The 19568-nt window shown below is 38.7% G+C and overlaps 1 protein-coding gene across 1 annotated transcript; it reads right to left on the bottom strand.

Moving 5' to 3' along the window:
- Positions 1-378: 378 nt before the first annotated feature.
- On the bottom strand, positions 379-2132 carry LOC147623130 (fasciclin-like arabinogalactan protein 4). Its single transcript, XM_086821817.1, has one exon. It carries the CDS (start codon positions 2010-2012, stop codon positions 654-656), a length of 1359 nt encoding a protein of 452 aa, XP_086677943.1. The 5' UTR covers positions 2013-2132; the 3' UTR covers positions 379-653.
- Positions 2133-19568: the final 17436 nt, after the last annotated feature.

Raw genomic sequence — 19568 nt, 5'->3', positions numbered from 1 at the left:
AAGTAATCATCTCAACATGGGGACTTGTAAAAGGTGCACAAGTTATGTAAAAACTTTCAAACTAATCCATATTCTAACCACCCACCCCACGTTAAAGGTCATACGCAAACCATATTAACCAAGAGCCACACGAATAATCAACCCTACAAACTTAAGAACTTGCATAGTCACAATCAGGCAAACACGCAATCACTAATCTCCTTGGAAATGCCACAAGTATCAACCCCACCAAAGATCTCTCTCTCTCTCTCACTCTCTCACACACACACACACACACAAAAGCACTCACAATCAAGCACACACCCAATCACTAATCTCCAAGATATGTATTATGGATTAAAATATAGGTCAGTATACAGGATTATTAAGGCCCAAGATACTACTCGAGTGAAGAAAAGAGAACATGTTTGGCATTCAAATTCTTTTTCTAAAAGAAAGTCTTTCTGTACTTCAAAAAGGAAAAGCGCCGATAACATAACTTATTTTTAAAATGCGGGTGGCCTTGGCCTTATCTGTACAAACGGCACCAGGATATCAAAAACTATTGAGTGTCCTGTCTGACCTGGTGTGGGAGGATGCGTGTATCTAACTGTTGTGTGTATAAGCCTCTGTATGAAAGCGCTTAGGCAAAAAGGTGGGTTAGTTATGTCCAGCTATTGTAGAAGCGGTAGTAAAAGGAAGACCAAAAAGAATGCTGCAGAGCTGGGCGTTTGCGCTTGCGATGATGAAGAAAGTGGGTATGGCGTAGCGCTAGGAGAAGCCGTCGACGAAAGGTTGGGGGACCCTGCTACAGTTGGCGGGCCCGATGCTGTATCTGGCGGAATCGGCGCCGCAGGAGCTTGTGGCAGAGGTGACGGCGCCATTGGGCTCAGGGATGGCCGCGGCGCTGGCGATTGATGAGACTTCAGCGGCGGAGCTGGTGGCGAGTGAGACGAACCGCCGCTATTGTGGCGGGTGTCGCCAAATAAGCTCTTGGGCAGGAGGACTTTGTCGATGACGAAGATGGACACGGGCTTCTCTTCCAAAACGGTGTCGACAACAGGAGCTACGACGACCCCTGTGTAGATCGTAAAGACCCCATTAACGCTGGTCACATTGACGGTGAACTGGCCAGCACCCCCGCTGCGGGGGTCCGACGTGGCAACGGTAGGCGCCGCTGGGTTCTTGAACTCCTTGAGGGTGCCCAGCGCGTAGTAGGTGTTGAGGGCGTGGTACTCCAGCACCAGAATTTTCTGCTGAGCTGTCAGCTTCTGCAGCGATGCCGAGGGCAGGGCCGCAAAGGCCTCGTCAGCAGGAGCGAAGATCGTTATCCCCTCTTTGCTCTCGCTGTCCTGGAACGTCTGATTTACCCCCGTCGCTTGCAAGAATGCCACGAACGTGTTGAACCTGCCAGCTCGGACCAGCTCGTCCGTTATGTTGATCTGCGGATACGGGGGCGGTGGTGATTGGGCCAGCTGTGGGGGTACCAGCACCTTGTCCACTTGCAAGACGCTGATGTTGTAGGGGAAGAGTGACAGCGTGGCGACGATGGTGGCGTTTGGTGGGGCGCCCCGGAACGGCAGCCCGACGCCGACATCGCCGTTGGGCTCCACGGAGAGGCTCACCCAGCCCAGCTCTCCAGCTGCCCGGCCGGTGGTTTGGTAAAGTGTAGTAACCAGTTGGCCGGGCGGGCGGAGCCTCATGTCCGGGATGTCCATGTACTCCAGGAGGACGTGGTAGCGCAGAGTGTCCGAGATCTGCTGCGCTGGGATGCCGCCGCCCTCGTAGCCGGCCAGGAGGGGGCCTAGGGCGCTGTCATTGGGTGCCAGCACAGTGATGGACGACCGGGAGTTGATCTCGGCGGCGACGCTGGTGCTGGAGAGCAGGCGGTTGAAGAGCGAGAAGCCGCTTGTCCGCCCAAGGATGAGGGTGATGTTCTGCTGAGGGTCGGCTAAGGCGGTGGAAGGACGAGCGCAGCAGCAACAGAATAGAAACAAGAGAGAGAAGAGAGTGGAGACAGGAGGAGAAGGCATTGTGGGGGCAACACTCGAGAAAGATGGGGTGAGAGTGATGTAGGCGAGAGAATGGGCGCGCCCGTGTGAGAGAGCGAGAGAGAGAGAGAGAGAAAGAGAGAGAGTATCCGTTGGCCGTGCTCAGCTGTACGTGCCTTTTCATAGCAACTACTATCTTGCCTGAGTTTAATGGCATTATATGTGGAGGGCTCAGTGAGTAGGCGAAGCGGCAAGCGCCACTAGCGTTGGCTAGCCTACATTAGGGGGGGCGTAAATCCGCCGTGGCAAGAGCGTCCCCACCTCCACACGTTTTTGCTATCGATTCCACGTAACTCGCCTCGGGTTAACAGAGAAAACCGCAATTTCGGAATAAGCATATTTTTCATAATTTCATCAATCTAATCTATTACGTATTAACCATGGACAACCAAGCCACAAGTAGAGGAGAGAAAAGAGAAATCCTGGATTTCTACAAGAAAAAATCCCTTCCATTGACTCTTTGTATTCTGACTTTCATTCATGTGTTCCGTTTCTTAATGTCTTTTACATATCGCAACAATGCGCGGGTTGAGTACTAGTTATAACTAAAACTAGAACATTTAAGAATTCTCCCACCATTTTGAAAATTCACACATAAATGACGTAACTAGAGCCTCTGGCTAAAAGAGGGAAAACAACAATTTTAAAATTTCATCATTTCATCTAATCTTATTATAACTATAACTAAAACATTTAAGAAGTATTTTACCATTCGTACCACCTCCGGGTTAAAGTGAACCTATCTTTTCCAGAACCCTAAGGTGTTTTCAACACATGATAGTGTTCGAAAAAAAGTAAGTTGTGAAATTATTTATAAAGGAAAATCTTGAAACCTGAAGGTTTTTATTCTATAACTTCTCAAGAACTGCAAGTATTTGTACCTTCAAATTTGAAAGTAATTTTCAAAATATGCAAGTGCAAACTACACTAAACTCAAGTTTTTTTCGACCACTCCACATGATGCCTTAGGAGTTTTGCCGGCGACATGGATAGGCCGCTCCATGGATAGGCCGTCATGCAACCTGCGCCACCAACCAGTCAACCAAGTGGATAATGAAGCACAAATTTACTCTTTTCTACCATTTGAAAGACTTAACACCTTACAATTTCATCACTAAGCTAGTGCAAGTTGGTGGCGTCCTAATGGAAAGCATGCAACTAATATAGTTATTTTTTGTTCATCTATGACCAATGCAATTGCTCATTAAGGTCTATCCTTTTAAGTGGAGCACAAGTAAATGGACTAAATCAAAGGAGTTGGTATTGAGTATAAGTTTGGAGGGACTGTTTTCAAAGTGATGAAAATATTGTATCTCATTAGTTAACATGAAATGTATGCCTATATCTTTTTGTTTAATATATTGACAACAATTAATTTAAAATAGCACATGTGAATGTGATTCTTGTATTTGTGAAGGTGATTTTTGTGTTTGCACACCATGAGGTACATGTGCATCACATTAGAATGCAACTTAAGTTTCGTGAAGGAAATCAAATTCAAGATAACAAATTTATAAAAAGAAAGTATCTGATAAAAGTTATACCAAAATCGCACTTACAAATGCTTGTAGCTCTATATGAAAATGTCTAAGGGTGAAGATTTAATGTGCTTCTTACGTAAAATTTAAAAACCCAAGAAATAGCTCTTCCCTTTTGCCCAATGGTCAATGGTAATTGATTGGGTTGTCAATGGTCAATGATCAACTATCAATGGTTACAAGCACAATAGAGAAACCCCAATCAAAAATAAATAAATAAATAATACACACTCAAATGATAATGAGTTATCTTAATGGAATTCTTTGAATTCAAACCCAAGAAAGAACACACTACAATAATGGCACAATTTGCAAGTGAAATCCTTGTTATGGAAGCACAAAACTCTTATTCTTATTAAGGATACAAGAAAATTTGGCAACAATCGATTGTTTATCATTAAGGCAAGACTATCTTTTTAATAATTTTATTGGCAATTCTAAGAAGCACTACAAGTAAGAATAAGGATTTCTTAAAGGAGTAAGAATAAGGATTTCTTACTCCTTTAAGAAAGTTGAGCTTGTGAATGGTTGAAGTGTCATTGTTCTGTGTGCTTCCTTGTGGGTTTCGATTGACATGATTTTGTTGCTGATGAATCAAATCTCATTTAAGCGTGGATTCTCACATGTTATTCATCACTATAACATGTCAAAGACGACTTGGTACATGATCATCATGGTAAAGATTATGTTTAGTATTCAACATGATGGTGATGATTCCATGTCTTGGTCTAAAGTCTAGTCTTCTTATGTATGAAGAAGAAGAAGTTAAAGATAAAGAAAGCATGCTTCTTCTTCTTTTACTACACGAGAAAAAGATAAAGAAGTTGAAGAAGCTAAAGACAAAGAAAGCATGCTTCTTCTTCTTTTGCCACATGAGCAAGGGACAAGAAGAGAAAAACATGGCTCCTTATTATTTTACTTATCCAAATCAAGTATCTTGGAAGGGTTTTTGTGACTTCTTATTATTTTACTTATCCAAATCAAGTATTTTGGAAGGGTTTGTGACATTTATAGCTAGGAGGAAGCCACCAAGTTTAGTTACTTGCCATGATGACTACATAGCCTAAGATATGTTACGAACATGTCCTTCATTTCATTTCATAATATTCACACATCATACTCAAGGATTAAATGCAGTGAGATTGTTTGTTACAAAAATATGATAATTGCTACTCTTGAAATAGGTAGAGAAATGAAGGAAAAGATAATCTACAATGGCATGCTAGTACAAAACCATGCTGGTGTCCCACTCCATAATTTTTCACTATCATTCGTAGAGTTATTAAAGGCTCATAAAGAGATTTGCTAATAAAAAGCTCTAGCATTGGGTCAAAATACATTAAGTTGTACTCAAAATATATACAACACACTTGAAAAAATCATAATAATAAAAAGTTATTGTTATGAGTTATTGAGGCTCATGTTAATAAAAAGCCATGGCATTGAGTGAAAATATATTAAATTTTACTCAAAGTATATATAACACACCTGCAAGATCCCTGCCCCCTCCGTGCAACGAATTCGGGAGTGCTAGCAGCGGAAGTAGTGTAAGGTTCCCCCCTTCCACAAATAGGGGAAACACTTAAGATAGTCCACTAAGTCTTATCTTGGAGAAAATTTCCTACTCATTGACACCTTGACCATGCAGAGATTCAAGGATACAATTCATAGGTAAGACCTAGTTCTATCCCCCGCAGGGGGAGCGTGGTCTTCTAAAAATCAAATCACCCATAGGGTAATTGATCATAAATTGGGTAACTACAAGACTTGATTTCTAGAGGCAATGCTTTTTTTTCTCACAAATGCAAGGCACAGCCGCTGGCCTAGTCTTCTAGAATAGAGTTGCCTAAGAACCTATTTATCTAGCGTAGGGCTTTCACTTAATTTGTTGGAAAGCTACCCGATTAATTAGGTCCACCCGTCTGTAGGATGGTGCCATCGGGGCATTCCATCCTCCCACTTTCCACCCTACTCACGCGTCAATTTGTTTTCTAATTAATCCTACCACTCTTTGACATAAATAAACATGTTCCTTAATTAAGGCCCTTTTCACAAGGTTTGTTAAAATAGCCTTTTTTCACAATATAATAATGCCAAAGACAAGATTTATAAAAACAAAGTTTAAACATGAATCAATTTCATACAAGCCAAACCGTCTTTCTTATTCTTTTCCTTTATACCGTCGATGATCTAGAATTCGGCCTTCCAGCCTCTACATGCTGGGCAAAACCCTACGGGACCATACACCTCATCGTCGGCCGTGCTGGCGAGGACTCAAGCCGGCCTGTCGCCCTCTCAGGCTCCATCACTCGATCCTCCCGCCCCTCAGAGGGATGTCTGCGCACTAGGGTGGGCTAATTTACCGCACTAGCCTGGGCCCTCAGAACTAGGCAGCATCACAATCACTCACCTCAATCGGCTAACCTCATTCTCCCAATGGTATGAGGGATACCATGGGCCAACTCCGGGCCTTACTAACATCTCCGTCGTCCGGCTACACAAGCACAAGAACGGGGCAGCGTCAAGGCAGGGAGAAGTTGTACCTGTATCTTAATTTAACCAAGATAACAATCCATTTACTCACTAAACCATAGGACTAGGATCCATGTCACCTTCTTTAAGAAAACAATCCTTTTCACAAAGATTTTAGCATTTCAACTTGAGATTGCGATAAGACATTCTTTATTAAGGCATATGCTAAAGAATACAAACTTTAAATAGTAAATCAATCAAATAGATAAATATTAACAATTAATAGAGAAGCTGGGGCCATACCTCAACCCCTAAGAATGATAAGAAAAACAAAATATGTATATATCTTATAAAAATTTGTGTTTATCGTTGCCTTTGCTCGTTAACAAGAGCTTTAGAACTTGACATATGAGAATAGAGTCTTCTAATACCTTCTCTTACGATTGAAATCATCAAATCATCTCCAAGCTTTGTCTCCTCTTACTCGTACCTGTGACTCTTCTCTCTTTCTAAGGTCTATGATAAAATAGCCTTCTCTTATAGGACTACGACATACTATTCTCTAAAAGAAAAGCTATGGAGTTTTGGTCTCTTCCTCCGAAAGACCATAGCAATCTAAGCTTCTTTTCTAAGATATTAGCTAAGAATGAAGGGATATATACATCTCAAACTCTAGGATTACCTTGAGGCTACTTGCTGCCTTCTCACAGATTTCTCTGTGTAGAGACCCTCACAGAAACAGCAAATTGTTTCGGCCATAACTCTCTGATAAAAACTCAGAATATGGTTATATAACCAGTCAAAAGAACGGGAATGCATTTGGTCTACAAGCTAGCGCGGGCAGAATAGGCAAAAACGTCTGTATATAGCCACAAACGCACCATCTTTAGAAAAGTATTATTTTTCCATATTTTTAGTATGCATGGACTCTAAATGTGTAAAAGTACTCTAAATATGACCTCTTATCATCTAAATTCGAAATTCTATTTTTGGAAATACTTATCTCTTAATAGAACTATTCTTATGTTCTTATTTCTTTTAGGATTTTTGGAGCTAATATTTTTATTCTACCACTTTCCTAATGTTTCTAGCCTTGTTGTCTCACTCTTCTCTAATTACACTCTCTTTCCTTATTGAAATCTATATTAAAAGAGACACATACATACATGGCTTGGGAGGGACCTTACAATCTCCCCCACTTAAAAGATTCGAGATGTCCTCATCTCGCAAGCTGGGGTAGTATCTAAGTAAATCCTCCTGTCTCTTTCAAAGTGGTGTCCCCACACTAGGTAAAAATCTTTTTTTTTAATCTAAACATTATTCTTAAAGAGTCCTTTATTTCATGTGCTTGGCTCGTTTTGTTGTGCCTCCAAAATATTTTAAAGTTAATTGGCCTTATTATCCTAATTTCGTGCATCCATATGCCTCTCATATGATATGAACCTTCGAATTCCTTATTCTATACCCCCATGTTATATGGTACTTAACAAATTGTCATAGAGAAACGTAAGGGAATCAAACCTTTATGCAATCTAACCTATGATAACAATTTCATAATCTTAGTACCGTCTTGTAGAATACCTCTATTCATCATGTACATTACTTCACATGAATCTTGCACCAATCATCTTCTTTTTACTTATAGAAATACTTGTTGAATTTGATTATCTTTAACCCTGCTATCCCTATTTCTTGACCTAATTTTTGCTCTAGCTCATGATTCCTTGTAGCCAAGGGTGGGCTTGACGTTCCTCTTGAATTAGGGAACCTCTTCTTGATTAACATGGAAGGACTCATGTCCTTCTCGATACTTTCTATAAAAAAACTTTATCACAGTCTCTTGCTATAATTATGGCTTCTGAAATAGAGGATGGTTTTATATTCTTGATGAGATTATTCAAAGGTAGATTAAGCTTCCAAATGAATTGATGGAGAAGAGTTACCTCATCCATCTCTGGAGCAAATCGGAGAAGTTTAACAAAAGTTTGGTGGTATTCTTTTAGGGTCTTCCTTTCTTGGGTTAGCTTCAAAAATTCATTTATTTTATCCTCTTGAAATCCTAGAGGACAAAACCTTTCACGAAGGTGTACTTTCATGGCATCCCATAACTGATTCTAGTTCTAGTGGTTAGATTGATAACAGTGCTTCCAACTAATTCGGCATTTCTTACGATTTTTAGACGAGCAAGGGTGAACTTGCTTCTTTCATTGTATCCATGAAAAGCTCAAAACTATCAAATACTTATCATAGCGCCACATCTAAAGGCACTCTGGATTAATATATGTGAGATCTTCATTTTTTTGAGAATTACACATCTGGTGCCTTGGGATTGACACATCCAAAGATTATCAGGATTAACATATCTGAGATGATTAGCTTTCTGAAAATTACACATCTAGTATCTTGGTACTAACACATCTAAGAGCATGATCCTCTGGGAATTACACATCCGAGACCCATGTTTGTCTGAGATGGGTTTAAAATCTTGGATGATTGTCCTAGTGTAAAGCATCCAATGGATGGCATTCACACGTCAACTATTCAAACCTTAATGGAGTTATAATCTTAATAATTTATAATATGCGAACTAATGAGATATATCCTGAAAATTTCTCTAAACAAGTTTCAGTCTATCCTTCTAGTCATTCAGTCTCTCACTAGTTTCTTAATTTGATCACCCTATGTTTTTCCTCACAAAAGGTTTCCTCCCCAATTTTATTTCTCAAATTTATTGTACAAATATCTTGCGTGTGCACCCCCAAGATACAAGTACAATTTCATAGGATGATTGTCTCAACATGTGAGGATATTCAAATCACTTCTATGGCCAGTAGAGATGATTGATTCGTCCTCATATGATAAACAATCACTTGTTTTAATCCCTTGACAGTTAACCTTTGAAAAACAAATCCTAGGAACTAAGATTGGCTCTGATACCACTTATAAGGTTCCCCCCTTCCACAAATAGGGGAAACGCTTAAGATAGTCCACTAAGTCTTATCTTGGAGAAAATTTCCTACTCATCGACACCTTGACCATGCAGAGATTCAAGGATAAGATTCATAGGTAAGACCTAGTTCTATCCCGCAGGGGGAGCGTGGTCTTCTAAAAATCAAATCACCCATAGGATAATTGATCATAAATTGGGCAACTACAAGACTTAATTTCTAGAGGCAACGCTTTTTTCCTCACAAATGCAAGGCACAGCCGCTGGCCTAGTCTTCTAGAATAGAGTTGCCTAAGAACTTATTTATCTAGCGTAGGGCTTTCACTTAATTTGTTGGAAAGTTACCCGACTAATCGGGTCCACCCGTCCGTAGGATGTTGCCATCGGGACATTCCATCCTCCCACTTTCCACCCTACTCACGCGTCAAATTGTTTTCTAATTAATCCTACCACACTGTTTAACATAAATAAACATGTTCCTTAATTAAGGCCCTTTTCACAAGGTTTGTTAAAACAGCCTTTTTTCACAATACAATAATGCCAAAGACAAGATTTATAAAAACAAAGTTTAAACATGAATCAATTTCATACAAGCCAAACCGTCTTTCTTATTCTTTTCCTTTATACCGCCGATGATCTAGAATTCGGCCTTCCAGCCTCTACATGCTGGGCAAAACCCTACAGGACCATACACCTCATCGTCGGCCGCTGCTGTGGCGAGGACTCAAGCTGGCGTGTCGCCCTCTCAAGCTCAATCGCTCGATCCTCCCGCCCCTCAGAGGGATGTCTGCGCACTAGGGTGGGCTAATTTACCGCACTAGCCTGGGCCCTCAGAACTAGGCAGCATCACAATCACTCACCTCAATCGGCTAACCTCATTCTCTAAATGGTATGAGGGATACCATGGGCCAACTCCGGGCCTTACTAACATCTCCGCCGTCCGGCTACACAAGCACAAGAATGGGGCAGCGTCAAGGCAGGGAGAAGTTATACCTGTACCATAATTTAACCAAGATAATAATCCATTTACTCACTAAACCATAAGACTAGGATCCATGTCACCTTCTTTAAGAAAACAATCCTTTTCACAAAGATTTTAGCATTTCAACTTGAGATTGCGATAAGACATTCTTTATTAAGGCATATGCTAAAGAATACAAACTTTAAATAGTAAATCAATCAAATAGATAAATATTAACAATTAATAGAGAAGCTGGGGCCATACCTCAACCCCTAAGAATAATAAGAAAAACAAAATATGTATATACCTTATAAAAATTTGTCGTTTATCGTTGCCTTTGCTTGTTAACAAGAGCTTTAGAACTTGACATATGAGAATAGAGTCTTCTAATACCTTCTCTTACGATTGAAATCATCAAATCATCTCCAAGCTTTATCTCCTCTTACTCATACCTGTGACTCTTCTCTCTTTCTAAGGTCTATGGCAAAATAGCCTTCTCTTACAGGACTATGGCATACTATTCTCTAAAAGAAAAGCTATGGAGTTTTGGTCTCGTCCTCCAAAAGACCATAGCAATCTAAGCTTCTTTTCTAAGATATTAGCTAAGAATGAAGGGATATATACATCTCAAACTCTAGGATTACCTTGAGGCTACTTACTACCTTCTCACAGATTTCTCTGTGTAGAGACCCTGACAGAAACAGCAAATTGTTTCGGGCATAACTCTCTGATAAAAACTCAGAATATGGTCATATAACTAGGTCAAAAGAACGGGAATGCATCTGGTCTACAAGCCAATGCGGGCAGAATAGGCAAAAACGTCTGTATATAGCCACAAACGCACCATCTTTAGAAACGCATTATTTTTCCATATTTTTAGTATGCATGGACTCTAAATGTGTAAAAGTACTCTAAATATGACCTCTTATCATCTAAATTCGAAATTCTATTTTTGGGGATACTTATCTCTTAATAGAACTATTCTTATGTTCTTATTTCTTTTAGGATTTTTGGAGCTAATATTTTTATTCTACCACTTTCCTAATGTTTCTAGCCTTGTTGTCTCACGAGTCTTCTCTAATTACACTCTCTTTTCTTATTGAAATCTATATTACAAGACACACATACATACATGGCTTGGGAGGGACCTTACAAGTAGCACTTCTTGTGCGGGACAGAGCCTTTCACTCGAGGCCTCGCCCACGGATGTCCGAACAAGAGACTAATCTCTCAGTTCTTCCAAAACCGAGCTCGGAAAAACTTTCCTCACCCAGAAAGCACGGGCGATTCCTCCAGGATATTTTATTACTAACGTAGTCAAGGTCATCACTAACCAAACTGATCTGACTGAACCCGTAAGTCACATGGTCAGATCAAGGAAAAGACTTGCACTTGGATCATAGAGACCAACGCCTTTTTTCTCATAGAGGCACAACCCTTGATTCTTTTCCATAGAACAAGGACTGTCCGGGATTTACTTCATCTATCGTACCATAACAGAATTGAGTCTCATTTTAGGGATCCATCAGTCTAGCCTAACCCCATCCAGTTCCATGGGTGAGCCGACCACCCAACCACTGTGGTGATAGAATCCGTTCAGGAATTTGGTTTTGTTTTGTCCCGGGTACCAGGGAGGAAAAGAGTTCCCATGCCCCCTAGCCGGCGCTTCATGCAAACTTTAAGATAGTCACACCACTTACACACCCAATATAAAATTGCCTATTTCACAGATTCAGCTAACTTTAAAACAATCTTTTAATGAAATCATAGTATCACTGATCATAATCCTCCAAAATATCCAGTTGAATTCTAGTTTCCAATCATTCCTTCATCGGTGTACCTATGGCATCATTGGCAACCAGAACGCTCACCACCTGTCCACTCAAGGGCCTTTTCAATAGTTCCTCGTTCATAGTACCCGGAAATATATTCACTTATAAAAATCCAGATGGACTCTCCGTTGAAGATCAGCAAGATCATCTAACATATCCATATAAAAGAGCCATGGACTCATCCGTTGAGGACCAGCAAGGTCAATCAACCAGATCCATGCCTGAATTCAGAAAACAACTCTTACTCCTTGTTCCAATATCTTCCTCGATGCACGCGTGGGTATCTTCGGTGACCTAGAGCCCGAGCACCGTATGGTGAGCACCCTCTAGGATCCTTTGCAGGTCACCTAGCGCTTCACTCATAGGCCGCTTCCTTGGTCCCTCATCCACCGTATTGGGAAGCTCACCATTTGGTCAAGACCTCGGCCAACCGTGCTACGCGAGACGTCCTCCGTTGACTCTCCTTCAGCCGTTGCAAGTTTATCACTTAGGTCTCCCCACGACCTTATTCACAAGACGGTCAAAATACTTCCCCAGCATTCTTGACATAAAACAATTATTTAAAAACAAGTCATAAATACAATTTCTATAACGAACTTTCGTCTTTCCACATTGTTCCACATCAATTCACATTACTTAATCCAAGTCCAATCATATGTATTCCCATCATCCTTCATCCATTCTCATCCAATCACATCATTTTTCATCTCATCCACTCGCATCTACCCATATCGACATCTCATCACATAACATTCATTCACATCTCATCCATTCATATCTACCCTGATCCACATCACATCACATCCATTTCACCTCACATCTCATTCATTCACATCTATCCTGATTCACATGCCATCACATCTCATCCATTCACATCACATCTCATCCATTCACATCTCATCCATTCACATCACATCTCATTCATTCACATCTATCCCGATTCAGATCACATCACATCACATCCATTCAAATCACATATCATCCATTCACATCTATCCCAATTTACATCATATCACATCACATCCATTTCACATCACATCTCACACATTCACACTTATCCCGACTCACATCACATCACATCCATTCACATTCATCACATTCATTGTATCCCCATTCCATCACATACATTCTATCCACATTACATCACTTCCACATCTATCCACATCATATCTCATTCATTCCATCCACATCCACATCATATCTCATTCATACACATCCCATCTCATTCATCCACATCCATCCAATCATTCACATGCATGACTATCCACATCTATCCATACATTCACATCTATCACTTTACATCCACATATATTCATATCACATCACATTTCATCCACATCTCTTTACATTACATCACATCTCATCCACATCCACATCACATTCACATCCACATCTCTTTAAATTACATCACATCTCATCTACATCCACATCCCCTTACATCACATCACATCTCATCCACATCCAAATCTCTTCTAGGCACATCACATCTCTTTTCAGCACATCACATCTCATCCACATTCACATCACTTTCACATCCACATCCCTTTACATTACATTCTTTCACATACACATCCACATCCATTTACATCACATTCTTTCACATACAGATCCACATCCATTGACATCACATTCTTTCACATACACATCCACATCCATTTACATCACATTCTTTCACCACATACACATCCACATCCATTTACGTCACATTCTTTCTCATACACATCCACATCCATTTACATCACATTCTTTCACATACACATCCACATCCATTTGCTTCCCATCTCACCCTTTCACATATCCTCTCATCTCATCATTCACATCCACATCCATTTACTTCACATCTCATCCACATTCATTTTCACTACACCATATCCTATCACATCCTATTCATATCCATTCACATTCTATCGCATCCTCTTTACATCTTCTCACATCCTATCACATCCCATTTACATCTGATCACATCTATTCACATCCCATTCACATCTTATCGCATCATCCCATTTACATCTTATCACATCTATTCACATCCTATCACATCCCATTCACATCTTATTCCCATTTAGTAGCTTTTCCTACTTCGATACTGAGATAATGGGACTTTTTCTAAATTTTTGCCAATTGTTTGGCTTACATAAAGGTTCTTTTTCTCGAGACGACTATTTCCATATTCTTTCTCAATTTTTCAAATGAATTATATTCAATATTCCTCTTTTGAATAAAAGAATTCATGGGATTCATAAAAATCAATTCTACCTATATTTCCACTTTTGATAAATATTCATAAATTGAATTATACTAAAAACTCCTCTTTTTTCCATTTAATTTCTTGGATCTCAAATATCATGGGAATTCCTCTTTTTACATTTAATTGCATAAATTCTAAATGTCATGGGAATTCCTCTTTTATCACATCAAATAAATTTATCTAAAATTTCTCTTTTCTTTAATGAAAATATCCATTAATTCAATATGCCAAGAATTTCACTTTTACTATTTAAATGGTTGAATTCCAAATGTCATGGGAATTCCTCTTTTATCATTTAAATATTTCTCATGCATAAATTTTTTTTATCTAAAATAAAATATCCATTAATTCCAATATGCTAAGAATTTCACTTTTACTATTTAAATGATTGAATTTCAAATGTCATGGAAATTCCTCTTTTATCATTTAAATATTTATCATGCATAAAATAAATTTATCTAAAATTTCTCTTTAAATTTAAATAAAATATCCATTAATTCCAATATTCTAAGAATTCCACTCTTCCTATTTAAATGATTGAATTCCAAATGTCATGGGAATTCCTCTTTTATCATTTAAATAAAATTACCATAATTTTTTCTTTTCTTAATTATTTAATTAGACATAGACCTTAAAAATTAGTTTTTCATTGAATGTGATGAAAATCATTCTTTTAGCCTAGGATATTCAATCCTAAAATATGGTAGGAAGTCCTATTTTCACGTTATGCATAAGAATGAATTATGTATCAATTTCTTAAAAATTTTACCATAGCTCCGCTGCTATTACTGATAATTTTTTAATATTTTTGAAAAGAATAAGACTTAGTAATGTAATTATGATAGTATAACTATCTTTTAACCTTAGATCCAATTTATGGATTTAACTCATAAGATTACCTTAATTTACTAGCATATAAGTATAAAAAAACCATTTTCTTAACCTCTAGCTTCACAAGCCTAGAGTTTGATTTGTGAATTGAGAATTTCTCCATGAGAAGCATCAATTGAATAGAGAATTGGTCATAGGAATGACCATTCTTTGGAGAAGAGAGAGATAAACATAAAAAGTATCCTAATTAAGCATAAATGTAAACTTTTCTTAGTTAATCATTACAACTCTTAAGAAAAGCTTGATTTGCATTATAAACACTTAATTTAGAAACTTCTCAATCTTGAGAGGGGTTGAGAAGTGAAAACATTGAGAATAGTAGAGAAAAACCATAAAATTACACTTTACCTCTTATTTTTGCTTGCTTTTCTATCTTAGAAGAAGCCCCCAACCAATCAATTGGTTAGTGTGTTGGAAAGGAAAGCTCCAAGGATGGTTGAAGAGAGAGAGAGGCTCCACTCTCTAGAGGATTTTTAAGGGATAATAAAAAATCTCATTATTTTAATGTAATACTGGCATGGTATAGTTCACAGTTTTTTTTACAAAAGACGAAGGATCTATTTATAGGTGAGGGAGGCCTCTAACCAAGTCCAACTAGGTTCTAGAATTTTCCAGGTTCAGTTTGGCTAAATTTGGACAAGATTTGGACCTAGTTTGGCTCCCTTTTGATTTGGTTTGATCTCCAGGAGAGAGGAGAGATAAAAATATCACATATTTTTTGAGTTAAAAACTCTACCACATGTGTGAAATAGGCGCCTCCTTGAAGTCTCTCTCCCCCCCCCCCTTACCAAGGTGTCAAAAATGTATCATTATACCAAAATATCTCATTTTTTTTAGTAATATCTCATAGTTTTTAACTAAACCATGTACAGTCAACTCTTCATCTAATGTGCATCTTTGGGTATTTTCTTTTATTCATTGGATTTATCTCCTCCCCACACTTGGATTGATCCTATTGGCCCATAGGAACCTTAATTGGACCATAATCCAAAATTTTCAGAAAATCTTGACCCTTAGGCTAAGGTTCTTTATACATATTTTTAATTAATTCCAAATGCACATTGGAAAGTTCTTTTTGAATTTCTGTTTCAGGGGAAACCATTTTAGACACTAGGAGGATTTTTATATCCAAAAATATCTCAATTTTGGATTATCTCTCTCTAGACATTTTCTCTCTCTAGGCCAAAACAAGGTAAAACTGGATCTTTCTTCTGTTTTAGAGAGGGGAATAATTACAAGATCAGAAGGGGAGGTTCTTACACCTGTACATCTCAAAAGCTAGAGGGAGGAATCTTACATCTTACCCCACTTAAAAAAACGCGAGATGTCCTCATCTCGCAGCAGCTGGACAAGCTCTTTCCCTTAAGATCCAACTGAATCTGGGTTCCTTATAGTTTGGTCAACCCAACAGAATCCTGGGATAAAGATCCCTTCATATAGAACTCATTATCAGATAACAATTCATTCAGAACATATCATTCATATCGTTAACACAATAATGCACATCATATCTCATTCATACACATCCCATCTCATTCATCCACATCCATCCAATCATTCACATTCACGACTATCCACATCTATCCATAAATTCACATCTATCACTTTACATCCACATATATCCACATCACATTACATTTCATACACATCCCATCTCATTCTTACACATCCCATCTCATTCATCCACATCCATCCAATCATTCACATTCACGACTATCCACATCTATCCATACATTCACATCTATCACTTTACATCCACATATATTCACATCAACACATCACATTTCATCCACATCTTTTTACATCACATCACATCTCATCCACATCCACATCACATTCACATCCACATCTCTTTATATTACATCACATCTCATCCACATCCACATCACATTCACATCCACATCCCCTTACATCACATCACATCTCATCCACATCCACATCTCTTTTCAGCACATCACATCTCATCCACATCCACATCACTTTCACATCTACATCCCTTTACATTACATTCTTTCACATACACATCCACATCCATTTACATCACATTCTTTCACATACACATCCACATCCATTTACATCACATTCTTTCACTTACACATCCACATCCATTTACATCACATTCTTTCACATACACATCCACATCCATTTACGTCACATTCTTTCTCATACACATCCACTTATGGTGATTTCTGCTCCAAGAATGTGTGACAGAGCTAATGTGACATCTCTTATGATGTACTTTTCATGGATGTATTATGAGATTAAGCATTATATAAGCAATATGCATCTTATGAGCTATGGGTGCCCGATCGGCCACATGTGTGGTGTGAACACTAATGGCCTTATATTTAAGTCAATATCTCCTCATAATGCAATATACTCTCCCATTGTGCAATTGAGTCTTACGAAAAGTAGTACTCTCCGAGAATGAGTATATGTACAGGGATCTAGAAAAGCAAAATCAAACCTTCAAATAGGGCAAAAAGTGTTGCATGCCATGAACATATATGTCTGGTTTATCCTCATAAAGATCCCTAATACTCAGGATGTGTAGTACAAAAGGCAAAACATCTAGATGAGAGTGGAAGATGAGTAATTTTATCAAAGAGTCTAAGTTGCGTTACACATTCCATACAATTTGTTTATTCAAGGTTATTTATGTACTTGGTCATTAAATGTTCATTGGTTTTGACCGAATGGAGTTTAATCGAAATGCTTTCATTGCTTTCAATTAAATTGTTTCTTATATAATTGAATGGAGTTTAATCAAAATGCTTTCATTGCTTTCATTGCTTTCAATTAAATGGTTTCTTATATAATTGAATTGCTTTTGATCAAAACATTTCTTATATAATGATCATTTTGAAATGCTTTTGTTCGAAGCATTTTTGTCTACTTTTAGAGAGAGAGAGAGAGAGAGAGAGAGAGAGTCTTCAAGTAACCTCTCTTCCATCTCTATTTGTGTGTATGTGTGTCTGTGTGTGGTGGGAGACCACCTTGGTCATAACTGTGAGCTAGGTGTGTACACTTTGAACTCTATGTGTGTGTGTTTCTTTGTGACCACATACACCATGGTGTGTGTGTGTGTGTGTGTGTGTGTGTGTGTGTGTGTACGGTTCTTTGTGAGAACACATACACCATGGTGTGTGCACGTGGTTCTCTGTGGCCACCAATGTCATGTATGTAGGTGCACTTTAAACCGTGTGTGATGTGTGTGTGTGGGGGGGGTTCTTTGTTCTAGGTGTGTGTACTTTGAACCATGTGTGTGTATGTGTGTCGTGGTTTGTTCAAGTCAAGAGCTTACCTTAACCTTCTCAAAGAATGTGTCGTTGAGTCTTGCCTCCTTCGAGCCATAAATGCAACTCCCCATTGTGGGTGTGTTAGATCATCCTCTCACATCCTCAATCCATTATCACATAAGAATGCTCCTTGCCCTAAAGGGGTGAAGGGAGAGCTCTTTATGCCTAGATGGAGGTAAGAAGAGATGGTCCTTCACTATGGTTCTCTCTCACAAAAGGCGGGAAAAGAAGAAGCTAATGCAAGAGGGAAACCTACACTCACACCTATTCCAACAAGAATCCATCAAGAAAGTAAGATCACAATGGAATGCGAGCAAGAAAGAAGAGGGAAGAAGAAGAGCTCATAAGAAAACAATTGCAAGAAAATTATTGTGTATTGCTTATTATAAAAAATGACTTATATACAAGTGACTAGTTTTCACACTAGGCTGGTCAAACTTAAAAATGGTCCGATCTCTATTCTAGTATTAAGCAAGTACGCACACCAACTCTGTATACTTTCCCTATTTGAGATTAAGTTCATGGTATATAGGATGTTCTATATATACAAGTGCCATCTTACAAAAGTTAAGTGCCAATTCAAGTGTAGGTGAGATGGTAAAGCACCTTATGGTGGATCGGGCAATCGGGCAAGCCAAATCATGTTAACCAACAAAGTGGTTAATATACTCCCCTTTCTAATGGTGATTACATCCTTGCATAACCCAAGTTAGTGGTGAAGCTGCTGATAGGAAGTGTATGGTGTGGATAGTCCAGGATATGCCATGGGTTTGGTGACACGACCGAGGTTAATTTAAGTGGTTAGTTTGGGATCAATCCACTAGCAACCTGATGGTGGCAGTAGGTAGCTTGTTGAGGGGGGCATGGTTGATAGGTAATATTGAGGGTAGCTTGTTGAGGGGGCATGGCTGATAGGTAATATAGAGGTACTTTATGCCAGGCCTCCGTTGGTTGTGGAAGTGGTGTGGACCCTTCAAAATGAAGTCGTTAGTGATCCACACTTGGTGATTGGAAAAATGAGTGCCAAGATCCGTGGAATGATTGGCATGGGTGGATGGAGGTCTGGTATGTCATGGCATGATAAGGTATTATTCTCGGATCTCATAGCATGTAATGTCGAGAGATTAATCTTTTGTGTGACAAATACGTCGGCCAAGGTGAGGTTTTATTAAAGGCATTGTAATTTAAAAAAATTCCTTTATACATCTTTCTATGCATAAAAATCAAATTTAATAAGAATAACTCTTTTGTAATTCAAAAAAATTCCTTTGTGCATCTTTCTATGCATAAAAATTAAATTTAATAAGAATAACACTTTTGTAATTAAAAAAATCCTTTATGCATCTTTCT

Source organism: Cibotium barometz, chromosome 27 (assembly GCF_041138505.1).
Source record: "Cibotium barometz isolate CiBa-2024 chromosome 27, ASM4113850v1, whole genome shotgun sequence".
NCBI classification, from domain to species: Eukaryota; Viridiplantae; Streptophyta; class Polypodiopsida; order Cyatheales; family Cibotiaceae; genus Cibotium; species Cibotium barometz.
Note: the sequence above shows the minus strand (reverse complement) of the source record. Positions and strands in the feature narration are given on the sequence as shown.

Coding starts and splice junctions, on each gene's coding strand:
- LOC147623130 (XM_086821817.1), bottom strand. CDS start 2,012: ATGCCTTCTCCTCCTGTCTCCACTCTCTTCTCTCTCTTGTTTCTATTC.